This window comes from Acanthisitta chloris, unplaced genomic scaffold (genome assembly GCF_000695815.1).
Source record: "Acanthisitta chloris isolate BGI_N310 unplaced genomic scaffold, ASM69581v1 scaffold5624, whole genome shotgun sequence".
NCBI lineage: Eukaryota > Metazoa > Chordata > Aves > Passeriformes > Acanthisittidae > Acanthisitta > Acanthisitta chloris.
Window position 1 is genome coordinate 29,677 of NW_008669769.1, and position 16,659 is coordinate 46,335.

Consider the following 16,659-nt stretch of genomic DNA (forward strand, 5'->3'; position numbering starts at 1 on the left):
AAGCTAATACTTTGCCCCATGTAGTTTGCAGACAGCTCTAAAGGTGGTAGCTGTGCCTTTTTTCCTTTCTTTCTTGCTGAGTAGAGATTGAGAGCTCCCTCTTCAGCCTGTCTGCACCTTTATTCAGCAAGGCAGAGGACTTAGAAGCTGGATAAGGAGAGGTGAGCTGAGAAAAGCAGAGGAGAGATGTGTTTTTCTAGCAACTCTGAGGTCAAGAAATGCTTCAGTCTGGGCTGGGACTACTTTTACAGGTTTAGAGACAGGATCTCTCCCAGTCAGATGATGCTTTCTGGAAACTCTCTGCATATGTCTGCTAATAATGACAAGACATGCTGAGAAATTTTCTGGGCCTGGCAACAAGGTCAGTTTTCAGGGTAAGTTTGAAGTGCAGAGTCAGCCAGTGTCCCATGGGTGTGAATTCTGCTGTGCTCACTATTACTGTAACTCCCCTGTGCTAGGGCTGGTTACCTGTCAGGGATAAGGTTCTGTCTGCTTGCTTTTTTCATGCTAATAGAAATAATAACTTCATATTATAGAAACACTATATAATATACTAATAGTGGTTTGAGGTTTTTTTTCCCCTGCCATTGTTAGATGTTTGATAGTTTACATACCTAAATTTGAGGACAAGGCTGTCCCAGCCATGTACTGGGTAGCTGGTTAGGCCTTGCCTTGTTTTAATACCTGTAGTGTTTGAAGGTGTGTGTGCATGCACATGACAGCTCTGGAGCAGAGTTCTGGGGAGAACAGCCTTGTCACAGGTGTTGTGTGTATGATTGACATGGGGAAAAACACCTGGGAAGAATACTAAAACATATTGTGCTGAGTGCCCTGTTTGTTTGCAAAATCAGTCAACAATGCGTAGCAGAAAAGATGTTTATATACTAATAAGATACTATCAACATAAATACTGCATGTTAACCTTTATTTTAACAGTGTAAGGTACTGAAAAAGCAATGGATTGCAAGTGCTTCCCACAGTACTGGTTACATTTGGGTGCTGTCTCTGTAAGTGGCATCTTGAGATTCAAAAGTGAATTTGTGACCAAAAGTGTTGATTTTTAGAATCTCCGTTAAAAGTGCAGAACATCTATCCACAGTAGAAAACCTGAAACACCAAACACCTGTGCTAGAAGAAACTTAGTGCACAGGCAGAGAGGAGTTGTCCTGTAGTATGAGTTTTTATATATTAGAGCTGCACTGTATTTGGCCTTAAATGCATTCATGTATGTGAGTTGTTACATATAAATCCTTATTTTATTTGTTATGTTCAGAAAGACATTCTGGCTTCATCTCTAATGTGGATAATTATATTCTGTTATCTTCTTGGCATATTCTTCCTGCTCTCTGACAATATTCACTTGATACAATCTGTTGTCCTGATGGTATTCTCTAGGGAAAAATAGACATGCTTGGCAGGTAGGAACAGGTGGATGTAACTGGGTTTTTTTATAGCTGGAGCACTAGATTAATCTTTTTATTTTCCTCCTCATTATTCTGCATTTGGCTCTGTTTACTATGTGCTTACTTCAAACCCAGAGTGTTTATGTTACTTGTAAGTGACAGTGAAATTCCACAAGTCTATTTGTTAAATAATCCTTTTCCTCAGATGGTTACGGGTTTAAAAAATGTCGTGTCTAAGATAAACCAATTTTTGCATCTTTCTGACCCTACAGGTTTATTTGTGCTTAGGGCACAAAAGACCTGAAATTAGTAGCACGTTGGGATTAACTAATGCACAAGAGTTGATTTCACAGCATAACTACAATTGATTTACTGCAGGACAGTGAACTGCAGGATAATAAAGTTCCTCATCTCAAGATTTTATCAGGAAGGAACATGGTAATGCTGATCCCCACAAACTGACATATTAATGTTGCTATTATTGTTGACCTGTTAATTTTGTGTGTTGCTTAACAACAAAGGAGCATCAGAGATGGGGAAGTTTGGTGTTTTTAAAGGTAGAAACAACTGTGGGAAAAGGCGTTCAGAAGTCATGAATTACAATAAAATAGAATTGCAGTCAGTCAGGCAAAAATAAACGCTGGGGGACTGTCATTTTGCTTTATGTAAACAAGTGTTGTCTTAATAAAAGCTGCTTAAGTGAAGCCATTAGGTGAAAGGAGATGCTTTGTATCATAAAATGCAAAACACATGCCAAACAGAAAACTCGGTTTGATTCTTCTTTTATTGTGTGTGAATAGGTTGTCTGGTCTGTAGAAACAGACTTGGTAAACGTTTTGTTTTGCCAAAGACTAAAGTGAGTGCTTAAGTAGGGCAAGATAATTGCAGAGGCTGAAAAGTTTCTTTATATCCATCTTCCTCGGTGCGAATGTTGAGGAAATATTTAACAGAGCCCCATTCTGTTCCTGCGGTGAAATGAGGTTGTTGAGGAGGCCGAGGAGGGGTCAGACATAGGGTGCTGGCATAGCAATTGATACTTGTACAAGGAGCTTCCCTTGAAGGGCTGCACAATGTGGCTGAAAAGCCACAAGGAATTGAGAAATGCAGGAGCTGAGCTATTGACTCAAATATGCAAATCTCATTAAGATGCTGTTCTGGAGAACAGTAGGGTTGCAAATGTGCTCATCTTGTTTAAACTGCTGTTGGAGTGTATGGATGAAAAGGAATTGAGGAGGTGATTCTGGGAAGTGGAAGTGTGGTTGGGTTAGTCATTCCTACCACTAAAACTGATTGCAACAGTAAATTTTAAGGTGGTTATAAAACGACTAAATTATTATGTTTGGTAAACTGTTTACATAGTTAACTAAATTTTGTTAAGCCTTTGAGCAAATTAACAGATAAAAAGAGTGCACTGTGAAATTAATTATCCTTCCTGAGATCGCTAGAGAAAATCTGTTGAGGTCGTTAAAAAAGGCAACAACAAAAAAGCAACAAAGAACCCAACATAACCCCAAGTAATTTTTGAGCACAAGTGAAAACTGTGTGATTAAAAGAAGAAAACATGCTACAAATAACTGCCCTGAGTTTGTTATTAGAAAAGCTGATTGTTAATACATGGGGAAGAAAAGAAGAGTGAGGTGCTTTGTCTGGTTGTGTATCAGGTTTCCTTAAAGAGACTGTTATCAAAAGCTCTTTTCTCTGCTCTTAGAAATGTAAGTATCTTTTCCCTGTGAGCAATCCTTCTGAAAGGAGAATTAATGAAACATTGTCACAAGACTTGAGATTTAACACTCGAGCTGTTTATTTCTACTGAAGTGAAACCAGCTGATTTCTTGCTCAGTGTTTCAACTGGTACATCTAATTAAAAGCATGGAGGAGGGTTAAAAATCCAGCATCCCCCTCAATTAAGAGGGTCTACCAGTTTTCCTTTCTAAAACTGACCCGAGGTCAAGTCCTTCCTTTAAGCAGTGTAGAGAAGTTCCTGAGTTGACTTGTTTTGTTTCTTATAAAAGAAATAAGAAATATTTTAGTTATTTTTTTCTTATTATTTATTAAAGCTTGTTCACAACCTTTAGAGAACAGGCGAATATCCAAACCAGAGTTTTGTTTGATAATGACTCTGTCTGTGCAAGAGGTCCTCAGAAAATTCTCAAGAGCCCAGCTGGGTAACTGGGCAACTTCATCTCAGCTGAGAGTTGCTGTTGTCAGTTTCATGGTCATAAATGGAAAGACTAATTTGTAAACTCTAAAGCATTTTTGAACTTGAAAGCTTTACCAATTTGGCATAATTGAGGAAGGCAAGTGAGAGGTGTAGGCTTGATGGTAATGCATATTAAAACAGGCTAATAAGCCTTTTTATAGTTCTTTTTGCTTGGTGTGCGAAGAGGAAAAGTATGGAGCAATCCATTGAGAGAAGAAGGTGACAGGAGGGGAGAAGAGATGACTGACTGCCTCTCAAGGGACTGTGTAAAATGACAAAAATGTAGGATGGCAAGCAGAAGAATTTCTCCACAGAAAGGGTTGTTAATCTTTGGAATAGACTGCAGAGGAAGTGGTGGAGTCACCATCCTTAGAAGTGCTCAAGAAACGACTGAGATGACAGTGCCATGGTCGAGTTGACAAGGTGGTGATGGGTCAGAGGTTGGATTTCATGATCTTAGAGGTCTTTTCCAACCTAAATGATTCTGTGAAGATGGTCTGGGCTAAACGGTCTGGAAAAGGGTCTGGTAGATGGCCAACATTTCCACAAGTGTAGAAAATCAGTTTCCTGAGGAGGAGTGGGAAGAGCAGTGCAGAGGCTGAAGTGGACAGACATCTCCTTGCTTGGAGGGCTCTGTGTCCGAGCCTGGGGCAGAAGCAATCGTGGTCTGTTCGTTTCTGAAGGTGCTGCTCCCTGGCAGTTGAGCCTGCTCTGTGGAGTCTGTGAAGTGACTCACTGGTTTTGAGACCTCAAAAGAGGAAAAGAGCCTAAATCTCTTTGAGGGAGAGTACTTTGTGGAGAAAGGAGCTGGATTAAGTTCGTGTTTTGTTCTTAAAAACAACAAAAGCAATTCTTGTTTTACTGAGAAGTTTCTTTGTAAGCAAAGGTCTTTTTTGGCTTGAAGGCAGAACTGCTCAGTTGCTCTAAAGGCACATTACTTCTGGCAAGTGAACTTCACCCTAGTAAAAGTTTTAAGAATAAAATTTGAAACACCATGACTTCACAAGCTAAATCCTGCTTAGAATAAGAGATTCTGCTCGTTTCATTCAAATACAGAAATCTACAGATGGGAAGCAGAATTATATGGGAATAAAAAAACATAGGAATGATTTATATTTTAGGGGGGAAGGCAAGTGCATGAAAAAGTTTGGTGCCACTTGTTATAAAGCTTTTCTTACATCAGTTATTAACGTGATTCTGTTTGTATTACAGCCTGAGAACAAGGTGATTAGCAAATGAAATAGAAAGGAAAGATGTAAAACTCATTAAGCAAAGAAAAAAAGAAACATTACTCCTTACATAACATACAATTAACCTGTGAAATTCGCTGCCAGCCTATACTATTGAGGTCAAAACCGGAACAGAATTAAAAAATAATTAGAAATACATTTGCATAATGAGAAAATCCACAATTCTATTGTAGGCTTTTCTGTAGGTTTAAAATGAAAGATCTCTGGGAGTATTGCCAGCTAGTACCTGGTTGTGAAAGGCTGGGGTAGAGAATTGCATGATAAACAGGTTGTATAATTATCTGGCATTACTTGCATTTAAGCATAATGTAAGCTCGACTTGACTTCTTTCTGTTCCCCTGTGAGAGCTCCTCAGTCTCTGTGTCTCCTGCCTACAGCAGGAGCTTGGGGAGGTGAACCTAGGGGAGCCCAAGTTGGGTGTTGTGTGTAACCACCTCCTTCCCAGGGTGATGGGTATTGACAGAAGTTTTTCTGTGGGTTTTAATAACTCAGGGTTTGAAAGCAGCTGATGATATGTAGTGATGGGGAAGGTGTTTCTGTTCTGAATCAGGACTGGGTCAGGGAAGGGCTGTGCATCCCAAGGTATAACTGATCCCTTCTGCAGGCACATTTTGAAACCATCTCATTTCTTCTTCTCTGTAGACTAATTAATTCTGATAGAATTGAGATAGAGTATCAAGTAAATCCACAGTTCCTTGTATTCATTTAAAATGTGATTTTTATTGGGAGAAGAGAGGGTATTAATTTTGTTCTTCAAAATAGCTGTAATCTTCAGAGCTGTAAAACCTTGTTAATTCTCATACAGCTAATCCTCAAATAATAATTCACTTAGACTGACTTCACAACAAAAGTAACTGCTTAAGCACAAATGATTGTAACTTACTCTGTTTTGACGTGTAAATTGTACCTAAAACACAAATGTATTGATAACTGGAAATTGTTTAGGAACTTTTCATTATCATCAAAAAGACATAATCTCCCAGTGAAAAACAAAAAGGGCAAATATTTCCAAAAGTACTGAAGCAGAGAATTCTAGAAAACACTGAAATTACATTTGGAAGAGAAAAGCTGTAGCCAAGAATCAAATAGAAGAAACACAAAAAGCAGTTAATGACTACACAGAGCTATTAGAACAGTATGGAGAGACAAGAGAGTTCAGTAAATATTTTTGTTCTGTGCTTGGGAAAAAGGCAGATACAGCGTTCCCATCATGGGATGTACTGTAACACACTCTGTTTTCACAATATTCAAGGAAAAGGTTAAACAGCAGTGAGACTTATATGTGGCATCTTTAAGTTGGAGGCCTAGACAACATACATCCATGAGCTCTGAAGGAGAAGGGCAGAGAATTGTGTATCATTCATAGAGAGATGTTTTTATAGTTCTTGGAAAACAGGAGAAGTTCCAGATGACTTGAGGAGCACTATGGAACTTTGTTCTGAGGAACAGAAATAACTTTCTCAGTCTGACATTAGGCTTGAGCGTTGTGTAACAAACTGTGTCACACCTGTGCTTCTGGTCAGCTGTGTTTGGGTACAGCCAGAGGGGAAGTTGTTCTCTAAGACTGAAGGCTGTAATCTGTTTTTTAGAAGGTGTAGGAATGTGTCCTGGAAAGCAGTGAAATAGAATAAGAAGGGATGTTTTAATGAATGTAATGGCTGATGATTCAAAAGATCCCATGAGATGGAGGCAGCTATTTCATCCATCGTGGTTGGTCTCAGTATGGCAGTTTGAGTTTGGTCTTCAGGGTGAAGCAGTTGCATGAGTTGTTGCTTTCACCCATTGAGCAGTTTGCCATGGGCTGAGAACTGAAGCTGTGGCTCAGCTCAGCACTACATGTCTGTGTACACCCCTGTCCTTGCCCTTGTGAACCTGACAACTGGTTCAGCCTTCTCTTCCCACTCTACGGGAGTGAAGGATGTTCTCCTGCCTGCACAGTCCATGACAAGCCACTTTCCTCTGGGAGGTCAATGTAAGTGAATGAAGCCTGTCCTTCTCCTGATTCTTCCATCACGGCATTGTAGGTGCCCAGCGATCCGGTTTCTTTTGGGGGTGTAAATCAAGCTTGCTTTGTCTCAAGCACTGCATCTGTTGCCTCTTTTAGCCAGCATGAAATCCTCTCACAAAAAATATGTCCTTGAAACTGAGATATGTGAGATTTCCAGCACAGTTGCTGTGGTCAGAAAGGGTCTTTCACTTTCCTCGCACTGGCCATAGTTGTACATTCCCAGTGGCAGTGGATACTCACACCATTTAATTTCAGATGCTAGTAGCAAATATTTTTAGTACTTCTGTGCTGTTTTTTATAATTTATATTGCTCTGTTTGGCACACTATCAATTATAGAATTATTCTTTAATAGCTCTCTTGCATTGTTATTAATAGTAAGTTATTCTGATTCATAGTAAAAAAAAAAGATGATAGAGTGAGGCTGGTCTGTTAAAGACAACTTTAAATATTCTGCCCATCTGTTTCCTGTGACACTTGAATGATGAGTGTTTTCCTATCTCAGCTTTGCTTTTCTTTCTCCCCTTTCTTCTAATTTCCACATAGGGTTTTAGTGTCTCAGTAGGAAATGATAGTGTGCAATTGGTAATACCAGCTTCAAGTGCTGGATTTATGGGCTGTCTCTGTTTTTTTCCTTTTCTTCCCTGTCTCCTTTGCCTTTTCAGTTTCTCTAAGCATGCAGGAGTTTCTCCCTCCCCTGAAGACCACATACCTTGACTTTTCTGAGCTTTCACTGAGGTGACTACCTTGCAGTGACACTGCAGTAGCTTAAGTCACACTAGTTCTGAGCCATGCCCCTTTTTCTTCAGGTTCAGTATTTCTCATCTTCCTCATCTTAGAAATGGCCTGAGAATTGTTTATCAATGCAAACTGAATTTTGTTGGAGTTCTCTTTTATTTTTAATAGTATGCATTCGCTTTTCTTGGTTTTATTTTTGAGTTTATAGTAACTTCTGATACCTTTAGATTATTAGTTTATAGATTATAGTTTCACTTGCTATAGATAGTCTGAATCTCAGGTTCATGCAGCTGTAGTCAATTTCTGTATGGTTTTATGTTATTTTTTGTGGATTTTTTTTTTTTTTTTTTTTTGGATTATTGGGGTTTTTTCATTTATGTGTGGACAATAAGGTCTTTGCAATAACTACATCAGATGTTAAGCATTGGTCAGTGGATGTTTTGCCAAGTTGGATGATACCTAATCAAAGCTTCCTCATCGCTCTTCACTTTCTTTGAAGTCACAATCTATTCTGGCGTTGGACCAACCTAGCACAAGGAGTAAGCTGTTTGGTATTTTGACAGACGTGCTTTGGAGACAGTTATTAAATATGTCTCTGCATTGCTCTGACCTTCTGTCAGAGGAGAGCAGTGTCTGAGCCACAAAGCTGACGCACTCGGAGCGGAGTGGCTGACTTAGTTGTCATGATCACCACTTGTCCTTGCTGCAGCCTGGAGTTGTTCTGCCTGTTGATGGGGGCAAAAGAAATAACACAGACACCAACGAAAAGAATAGGCTGATTTTACTATTGGTGTTTTAAGATAATAACATCACCTTGGAGAGCCTTTCCCAGCAATTGGGAAGCCCTACACAGTGTGTCCACTCATAGCTGAGGTGTCCAAAGTGGCTGCAAGAGAGTCCAGTTTAGTGGGCCAATCAGTAGGCTAAAAATAACCTGTATTTGGTTTGGTTTGATGCAGAAAACCCCTGGTGGTTCTCCCCTCTGACCACCCGAGGCCAGGGCTTGGCCAGAGCCCAGGACACAGTTGGTGGAGTTTCCTAAAGTATTTTGCAGAGAGCTGCATGGCCTTGGTGCCTCCTTGGAGCAAATTCCCCAAAATATTACAAGCAGGTTGGTCATACATGACAACAGCTAACAAAGAGCTTGCTAAATCTACACCTATTAGCAGTTTGCCCCACTAGCACAATTACTGATGGTCAGATTTCATCTATGAGTCAACTCTGGCTTGGGCCTAATGTCCAAACCTCAGCATTTCAGGGGTACATGAGATGTTTGTTCATTTTCTCTAAAGTGTCTGCCCTAACAGTCAGTCTGATCTGATCTCAAGCCCTAAGTCCATCTTGATCATGGTTTGTGGTAGCTTGGTTTGTAGCAGTGATCTCACACACCAGTATGTGTCTGTGTGATGTTGCTCAGTGCAGCATCACAGATTCTGTTCTAGGGGCAAGTTCTATTGCTGGGAGTTACATCTAACATAAGTCAGCTGTGTTTTCTGCTGAAGACTCTTGTTACCAGAACAACTTTTGTGTAGCCAGTGAGTTTTATAAAGATACATGACTAACTTACTCATTAGAAACATCCCATTTCGTGGGGCGTTGAGGGATGGTAAAAACAGCTAGCGAATCAACTGAGGTTGAAAAAAGGATTTGGCCAGTCTTTATTTGAAAGAATTTTGGAGTAGTTGAGTCATTTTTAACAAAATTGTAAGGGGTGGTTTTGTTAATAAATACTTTCCTGTTGAGAGTGTCTGGGTATTGAGTACAGGCCAAGCTCAGAATGCAGATTTTTCAGGTCATCTGTTACAGGAGAAGTTAGACATAGAGTGTGTTACCCAGTGAAGGGCTGCAGGTACAGGCAGTGAGGTTCTCACTGGAGGTACACACAGGAGTGTTGACACAGCAGCTCACTTGCAGCAGGTCCTTTCCCCTGTTGCTCAGACAAATGGATTGTGCAGCAGTGGCTCCTCCTGGCTCCAAAATGTGTAAATCAGGGAGGGGTAGGTGGTGGTTCAGTTCAGTGTCTGCAGTGTAGTTGTAGTTGGTTTTTGTGACTCAGCAGCTTTTTGGCTGAGGCGTTGTCATGTTCTGACTTCATCCCACAGTGCTCTGCACTGGACTGTACTACCTCAGCTCTTGTGAATCCATCGTCTGCCTGATGGGGTTCTTCTCCATTTCTAGTTGAAACCTGCTATTTCCGTTAAATTTTGTGAAATGTGTCACACTTACTTTTATTGAAAATGGCTGTGTTTTTAACCAGTAATGGTGATGTTGCAGATTTGACAGGCAAAGTGGGAATAATTTCAAATAGTATCAAATCATCCACTGAAAACTCTTGATGAAAATTCATGAGCTTTTATTTGCATCTTGAATTACGGTTTCTCCTTTTTGCCTCCTTATTTTGTAGAAGTGATTACACTAATACGTATTTATTTCATTTGTCAAGCATTGACAGAGGCAGCTCTTCTTTCCTTTTAGGAATCTGGGTAAAAATGGCTTATCTAACAGTAGTATTCTCTTGGATAAATGCCCACCTCCACGACCACCGCCTCCGCCCTACCCTCCCTTGCCAAAGGACAAGCTGAATCCACCTACACCTAGTATTTATGTAAGTAAATCTTAGTGGGACAAGTACATTGCTGACTGTCTCTGTGATTGTTTGGATATCTGCATTACATAATGGCATTATTTTAAAGACACACTATTCAGCGTTGAGTTCTAATTACAGTGCTCTCCGAACTGGTATATAAGCAGGAAAAACGTGAACTTTAAAGAAAGTTTTGAGGCATAGTTTGACTCTAAAAGTAGCTGTAAATCAAGAATTTGAGTAAACAAGAGTAAAACCACTTCAGGTTGTTTTTTTTATTTATTAATGCTCTAAGTGTTGGCAGAATCAGTTCATTAGATACAATGCAAGTGACAGCTTATGTCTAAACGAGCAAGTAATTAAACTAAACTCTCATAACGATCTGTTTCAAAACATAGTGAAGAAGAATGAGTAAAAGTCGAGGTGATGTTAAGAACAAAATGTCATTAGGAAAAGGCAAGGTTCAGTTGGATAGTATTTTTTTATGCAAGCATTAAAACTTCTGTTCTGAAAATAAAGTTTCATACTATTTTTATGAAGAACTTCAACTTCCTTAGTTATAGAAGAATAAACTCCAGGATGTTCACAGTGTGAAAACCTCAGATAAGCTTTGGTCAGCTCAATCTGGGGACCAGGAGTGGTTGGCAGTTTGGTTTGATGCTGCACAAGCAGTCTGCCTGTGAGCTGGATTAAGTTTGAGTGGGCAGTTCTTCCAGCTGTTCTCCAGGCATTGCATCTGAATTCACCTACTCCAATAAAAGTCCATCACAGCTTTGTTGAGTCCTCCCAAAGCTCACATGTCTCCATGCTGCAGCATACTGTGCAGGTGTGCCAGCATGGGTCCCACTGCTTGGGAACTCTGTATTGTGTTTTGAGATGTCTTCAGCATTTTGAGAGATTCACAACAATTTAAAAAAATCAGGAGGGAGCTGTAGCATAAAACTGAGGGTTTAGGTGCAGAGAAGCGTAAGGAAATCAAATGAACTTTCCTGGTTAACAGGAGATATACCATGAGAGTAGTCTTTTAATTAGACTGTTTCTTGTTCTGCATTGTCTGTAGAATTAGCATTTTTTTTTGGTTCTGAAAAGAAGCTGTGCTTCCTTGTTCTTCAGAGAATTCTGCAGACTTAGGAAGTGTGCAGGCTACTGTCAGATAAAGAAATTAAGTGCAGGAAACCTGAGTTGAAAGCCAAAGCAACCTGGGAATAATTCATGCCAAGAGTTCCAGTAACAAATTAATTTCAGAAATGAACTCAGCTTTTAACATAGAAAGGACTTTATGATGGAGCTGTTCATTCCCACTGTGTGGGGAAATGGAGCAAATTCCTGTTTTGTTTCCATTGTTTCTCTTGAGTTTTTTTAATTATTAATCTTTCTTATTTTACAAATAAGGAATCTAAATGGATCTGACATATTCCACTCTAATTTTGCAGTTGGAAAATAAACGAGATGCTTTCTTTCCACCTTTACATCAGTTTTGTACAAATCCAAACAACCCTGTTACTGTAATACGTGGCCTTGCTGGAGCGCTTAAATTAGGTAAGTTTGGGTTTTTACTGTGGAGATAAAGACATGTTTTTTTAAAAGAAGCCTCAGTTCTTAAGAGTTGATATTTTACTTCTCTGATACTGTGTTACATAGAAGTCATTTGGGTAATTTCTCAGTTTGCTGTTGTTTCTCATCTTGATCCTGTCAAAAAAACCTCCCCACAAATCCAGCAGATTTTGTGGAGCACAGAGAGGAGCTGAGCTGTGGATATGGAAGTTTACAGTTAGACGTTTTCCTGTGTCTCTGTGTTTAGATTTAGTGATCTATAATCTCACTGTGTACAATGTTGTGAAGTCTGTAGTTAGATAAGCTATCATTGCTGGTAGGAAATGTGTTATATGATGGGAGTGCATTCATAAAACTCTGGTCTGAAAAAATAACTTTCTTGCTCATAGATTTAAACATGTAAAATGTTTCTTGGAATATAGTCCACACAGTAGGTGCCAAGGTGTTTTTTCAGCTTCTCCTGTTGTGTGTAGAAAAGCTTTCTGAGTACAGGTGGGCTCAGTGCTTTAGAGTAAACCTTTAGAGGTATTTCCTTGAAACTTTTATCTTTGATTGTAATTTACTAATTTTCTTAATACTGATTTTATTCCTGTTTATTAGATCTAGGACTCTTCTCTACTAAGACATTGGTAGAAGCGAATAATGAACACATAGTAGAAGTGAGGACACAACTACTGCAGCCAGCAGATGAAAACTGGGACCCCACTGGAACAAAGAAAATCTGGCGTTGTGAAAGCAGTAGATCTCATACAACAATTGCTAAATATGCACAGTACCAGGCCTCCTCATTCCAGGAGTCTTTAAGGGTAAGTTCCATGTTATTGTGGAAGTTACAGTTCACACAAACTCTATGCTGGCTCTGAAACCAATTCCTGATGGCTATTGGAAACAAACAGAAGCTGCTGAAGAGAATAAGACATTTCCATTAGCTTGAAGAGCACAGGTAAATTTGCAAAATCTGTTTTGAATCGAGGGGCAAATAATATGTATTATCCCTCCCAAATGCATAGTGTACACCTAAGTTTCAAAATGTAAAACTCATGGCTCTGACATACTTTTTTTAGTTTAAGCTTTCATATAATAATGTCAAAATTCATACTGAAATATTTAGAACTTAAGAGGCTTTCTTTTAACTTGTATTGCTTTTCATTTCACACACACTTTGAAATTAGATTTCTTTGTTCTTCATGCTGTCCTGAATTAATTTGGATGTGGCTTATTAGAAGTTTACACTAATCCTTGACTTCTGTTGGGTTCCAAACATACCAGTTTCTATTTAGTTTAGGAGTTTTCTGGACATATGAGACAGATTGAAATACTAGAAATAACATTTCCCCTACCTGCCTTGGCAGGGGGGTTGGACTAAATAGTCCTCAGAGGTCCCTTCCAGCCCTAACTATGCTCTGATTTTGTGAGCTGTGATTTTATTGGTATTGCTTTTCAATATTTTTTTTTGAAGTAGCGAGCACATTCTTGAAACTGGCCATGGGCACTCCCTGGAGGCTTATTTAACTGGTGTTATAAAAAGCTTAGGCTAAGGTGGAACCAAGACAAGAAGATATTCTTGACCAGTTGTTTGTTTAGAAAAGAGGAAAAACACTAACGTGGGCAAGTGACTATTGGAGTTTTCACTGCCATTACACACAAACAGCAATGCCTTCAATAAAAAAGGAAAGAGAAATCTGAAATTTAAACTAATTAAAATTAGTTAGAGGAACTTAGTGCATTAACTTAAGTGCATTAGAAGAAAGGATTAGAAACTAAGGAATTCATTGGCAGTTGAAGAAAACAGAAAGGAATCTAGTCATAAGATCTTGAGCAAGACTGATAGAGGATGAAGAAAAGAAACAGAAATACCACTGGGAAGTGAGGGGTGTGGAAGTCATCAAGAACTTGGGACATAAATGGGATTTTTCTTCCTCTGCAGTGGTAATAAATTTAAGTAGGATATTGACTGAAGTTTTCTGGTGCCCCTTGAGCAGCTGCACCAGCATTGTATTCTTGTACATCATTCCAGAGGGACTGGAGGACGTTGCTTCACTGGAACATGGTATAGATAGATGTGTATGCACCCACATGTTTAAAAACACACAAAATTGATGACATATCTAGAAAAGCCTCAGCTGTGGATTTGCACCAGGAGGTGAACTACAGGGTTTTCTCATTATGTTTCTTTTTTTCACTATTGCAAATTGCTGGTAAAAATGTGATACATAAAATAATTTTCAGAATGATGATTTTCATTTTCTCCCAGGAAATTAGAAAGACAGTGTACATGTGTCCTTTCCCTGCCACTGCTTTGACCTGTCCTTAGGTGACTTCTCAGTGTTCAAATGAAAGCTTTATTTCTTCTTTCTTCAGCCACAATCCTCTTGGCTTGCCCTAAGTGAGCCTTTTTTCCATTCCTCTAACAGCTATTACATTGCTCTTCTAACATGTCTTGCAGTATTTGATAAATCCATCATCACTGGGTTCCTTTTTGTTTCTCTTTGTCCTTCATTCAAAGGATGAATAAGACTTTCTCAGGTACATAGGCATTTTGAGGTTTAACAGCAATCCCATTCAAAGCCAGAGATCTTTGGATAGCCTCCAGACAGTTCATCCCTGCTTTTTGTGTCTTTCTTTTTCCCTCTGTGTCGATACACTTGCCAAAAGAGAAGTCTTTAGAGCAGGGTTTTGAGTGTGCTGTGCTAAAAAAGATCAAATTGCATCATTTAATATTGGTTGGGTTTTGTTTTTTTTCCACTAGTCATGGTCTTAGCTGCTGCAGTGCTAAAATAGCATATGGCTATGAAAAATTCAAAAGATTTTATATAATGGATTTGATAAAATAGTTTTATAAATATTCGTCATCCTAGTTTTGTATCAGGATACCTGCTTGGCTCTGAAGGAAGGTAGATGTTCTAGTCTGAAAAAGTTAGCATTTTTCCTGGAGAGTGGATTCCAGTTCATGTGCATGATGAGGCAAACCAACATACTCGTTTGCAGCTGTAGTGCAGACCAGCAGAAATGTTTGCAGTGTGACATTTTCTGTTCTTCTGGCCTGAGTTTCACTGAATTTTCAGCCATGAAGATTTTTTTTCAATGACTCTTGGCTAACTTTTTTTACTTTCTTGACAGAAGTCTTGACATAAAACCTTAGATACAGATATTTCAAAGATTGTCTCAATATCTTGAAACAAATGTACTTAAGCCTATGCACTTGTTATCACTTTATGCTTACATATTTAATATATGTTCTTTTAAGTATATTTATTTACATTAAAACATTTCAAAATTGCATTTCCTAGGAGGAAAATGAGAAGAAGAGTCACCACAAGGACCACTCAGATAATGAATCCACATCTTCTGATAAGTGAGTGTGGTATAACTGTGATCATTCTGTAGTTGGTTTTAGGTGGTATTTTACATCATTCCCATTTTCACATTTACCTGTTACACTTTCTGTATTTGCAGCTCTGGGAGGAGGAGAAGAGGACCTTTTAAAACAATCAAGTTTGGGACCAACATTGACCTGTCAGATGACAAGAAGTAAGTTGACTGCAGTTTCTCCCGCTCAGTGGCATTCAGCAGTGTGATGCTCCTGGAAAGCCAATGAATTTTTCTCAGACATCAGTCAGTTTGTTGATAAGCCCAATTCCAGTTGCACACCTCATTTCCACAGGGAAATGGTTACCTTTGGTCTTCAAACTGTTGTTACAAGCCCTCCTCACACTAAAACATCATCTCGAACTTTTCTTTCCAGGGTTTTGTTTTTCCAGACATTAATTTAAGCACCCATCAGAAGCTGTTCTTTCTAGTCCTCCTAATCCATTTCCTTTGTTCCATTCTGAGGCTTTAAATTGTTTACTTATGACTTTAATTATTTCTGACAATGCCAACTTTTTACTCTTTGAATAAAAATTGTAAGATATTCAGGTGGTTTTTTTCCCTTCATTCATACTGTCTTCTGTTTCCACTTTTTCATAACTCTTGCTTCTTTATCCAGGAACGAGGTTCAAAATATGTAGCAAAGACCAGACCAGTACTTACCTGTGGATAAGCCATGATACCTCTCCCAGAGCCTCAAAAAATAAGGAATAAATTGAGTATGCTTTGGAATTGAGTATTATTTATAATAAGAATAATGAGTATTATCTTTATAGTAAGAATATTGAGTATTCTTTAGATCCTTCTGTGAGGAAAGTGCTAGAAATGCTCTGAAAACATGGATTTATTGTCCAGTAATGATCATTTATTTGGTTCAATCTCTAGTTAGTATGTATTTCCTTAAAACATCCAGTGTGTCTAGGCTGCCAGTCCTGCCAAAATTTCTGGTCTACTTCAGTCATGAGAGCAGAAGAAAAAGTTAGGGCATTTGGGGAATAAGTCCTGCTTAAGATGATAAAGTCTTCTGTGGTATAGTCACTGAAAGAAATGTGTGTATCTATGTAGATGATTAGAGGTTGTTAGAAAGTTTTAAATATCAGTGCTATTTTTTTCTGTGAGAAATCCCATCTGTAGATACAGAATAGTTGCTCATAAACTCTCACTCTGAACATCCATTGGGAGAGAGATTGTTGCAATAGCCTAAGCATACGTAGCCTGAGGCTCATAGGGAATTGGATGTTGATACTTTAGTTCTTGTAGAGTCCCAGGTAACTGCCAGATCTTCTGATCTGCTCTCCTCCCTTTTGCTATAAAGCTCTCTCTCCCCTCAACTCTCCTCCCAGATTTGTGCTTGCATTTGGAAATAGTTTTTAATGGAAAGAGTAACACAGATACCTATGCTAACAGTTTTGTTGAAAAATACGTGTATTTCCTAAACTCTTCTAGGAGTTCTAGGGATTCACAGTTTGTCAATTTGCTATTTTGCTGCAGGTGGAAGTTGCAACTCCATGAACTGACAAAACTTCCTGCTTTTGTACGTGTGGTATCAGCAGGA

The 16,659-nt window shown here is 38.9% G+C and overlaps 1 protein-coding gene across 1 annotated transcript in view; it reads left to right on the forward strand.

The window, feature by feature from the left end:
* LOC103801036 (lysine-specific demethylase 6A-like) overlaps positions 1-16,659 on the forward strand; it is a 54,871-nt gene that overhangs the window by 24,450 nt on the left and 13,762 nt on the right. The window contains 6 exon segments of the mRNA XM_009073435.1: positions 10,073-10,202; positions 11,615-11,720; positions 12,336-12,541; positions 15,026-15,090; positions 15,192-15,266; positions 16,596-16,658. Coding sequence (XP_009071683.1) covers positions 10,073-10,202; positions 11,615-11,720; positions 12,336-12,541; positions 15,026-15,090; positions 15,192-15,266; positions 16,596-16,658 — 645 coding nt within the window.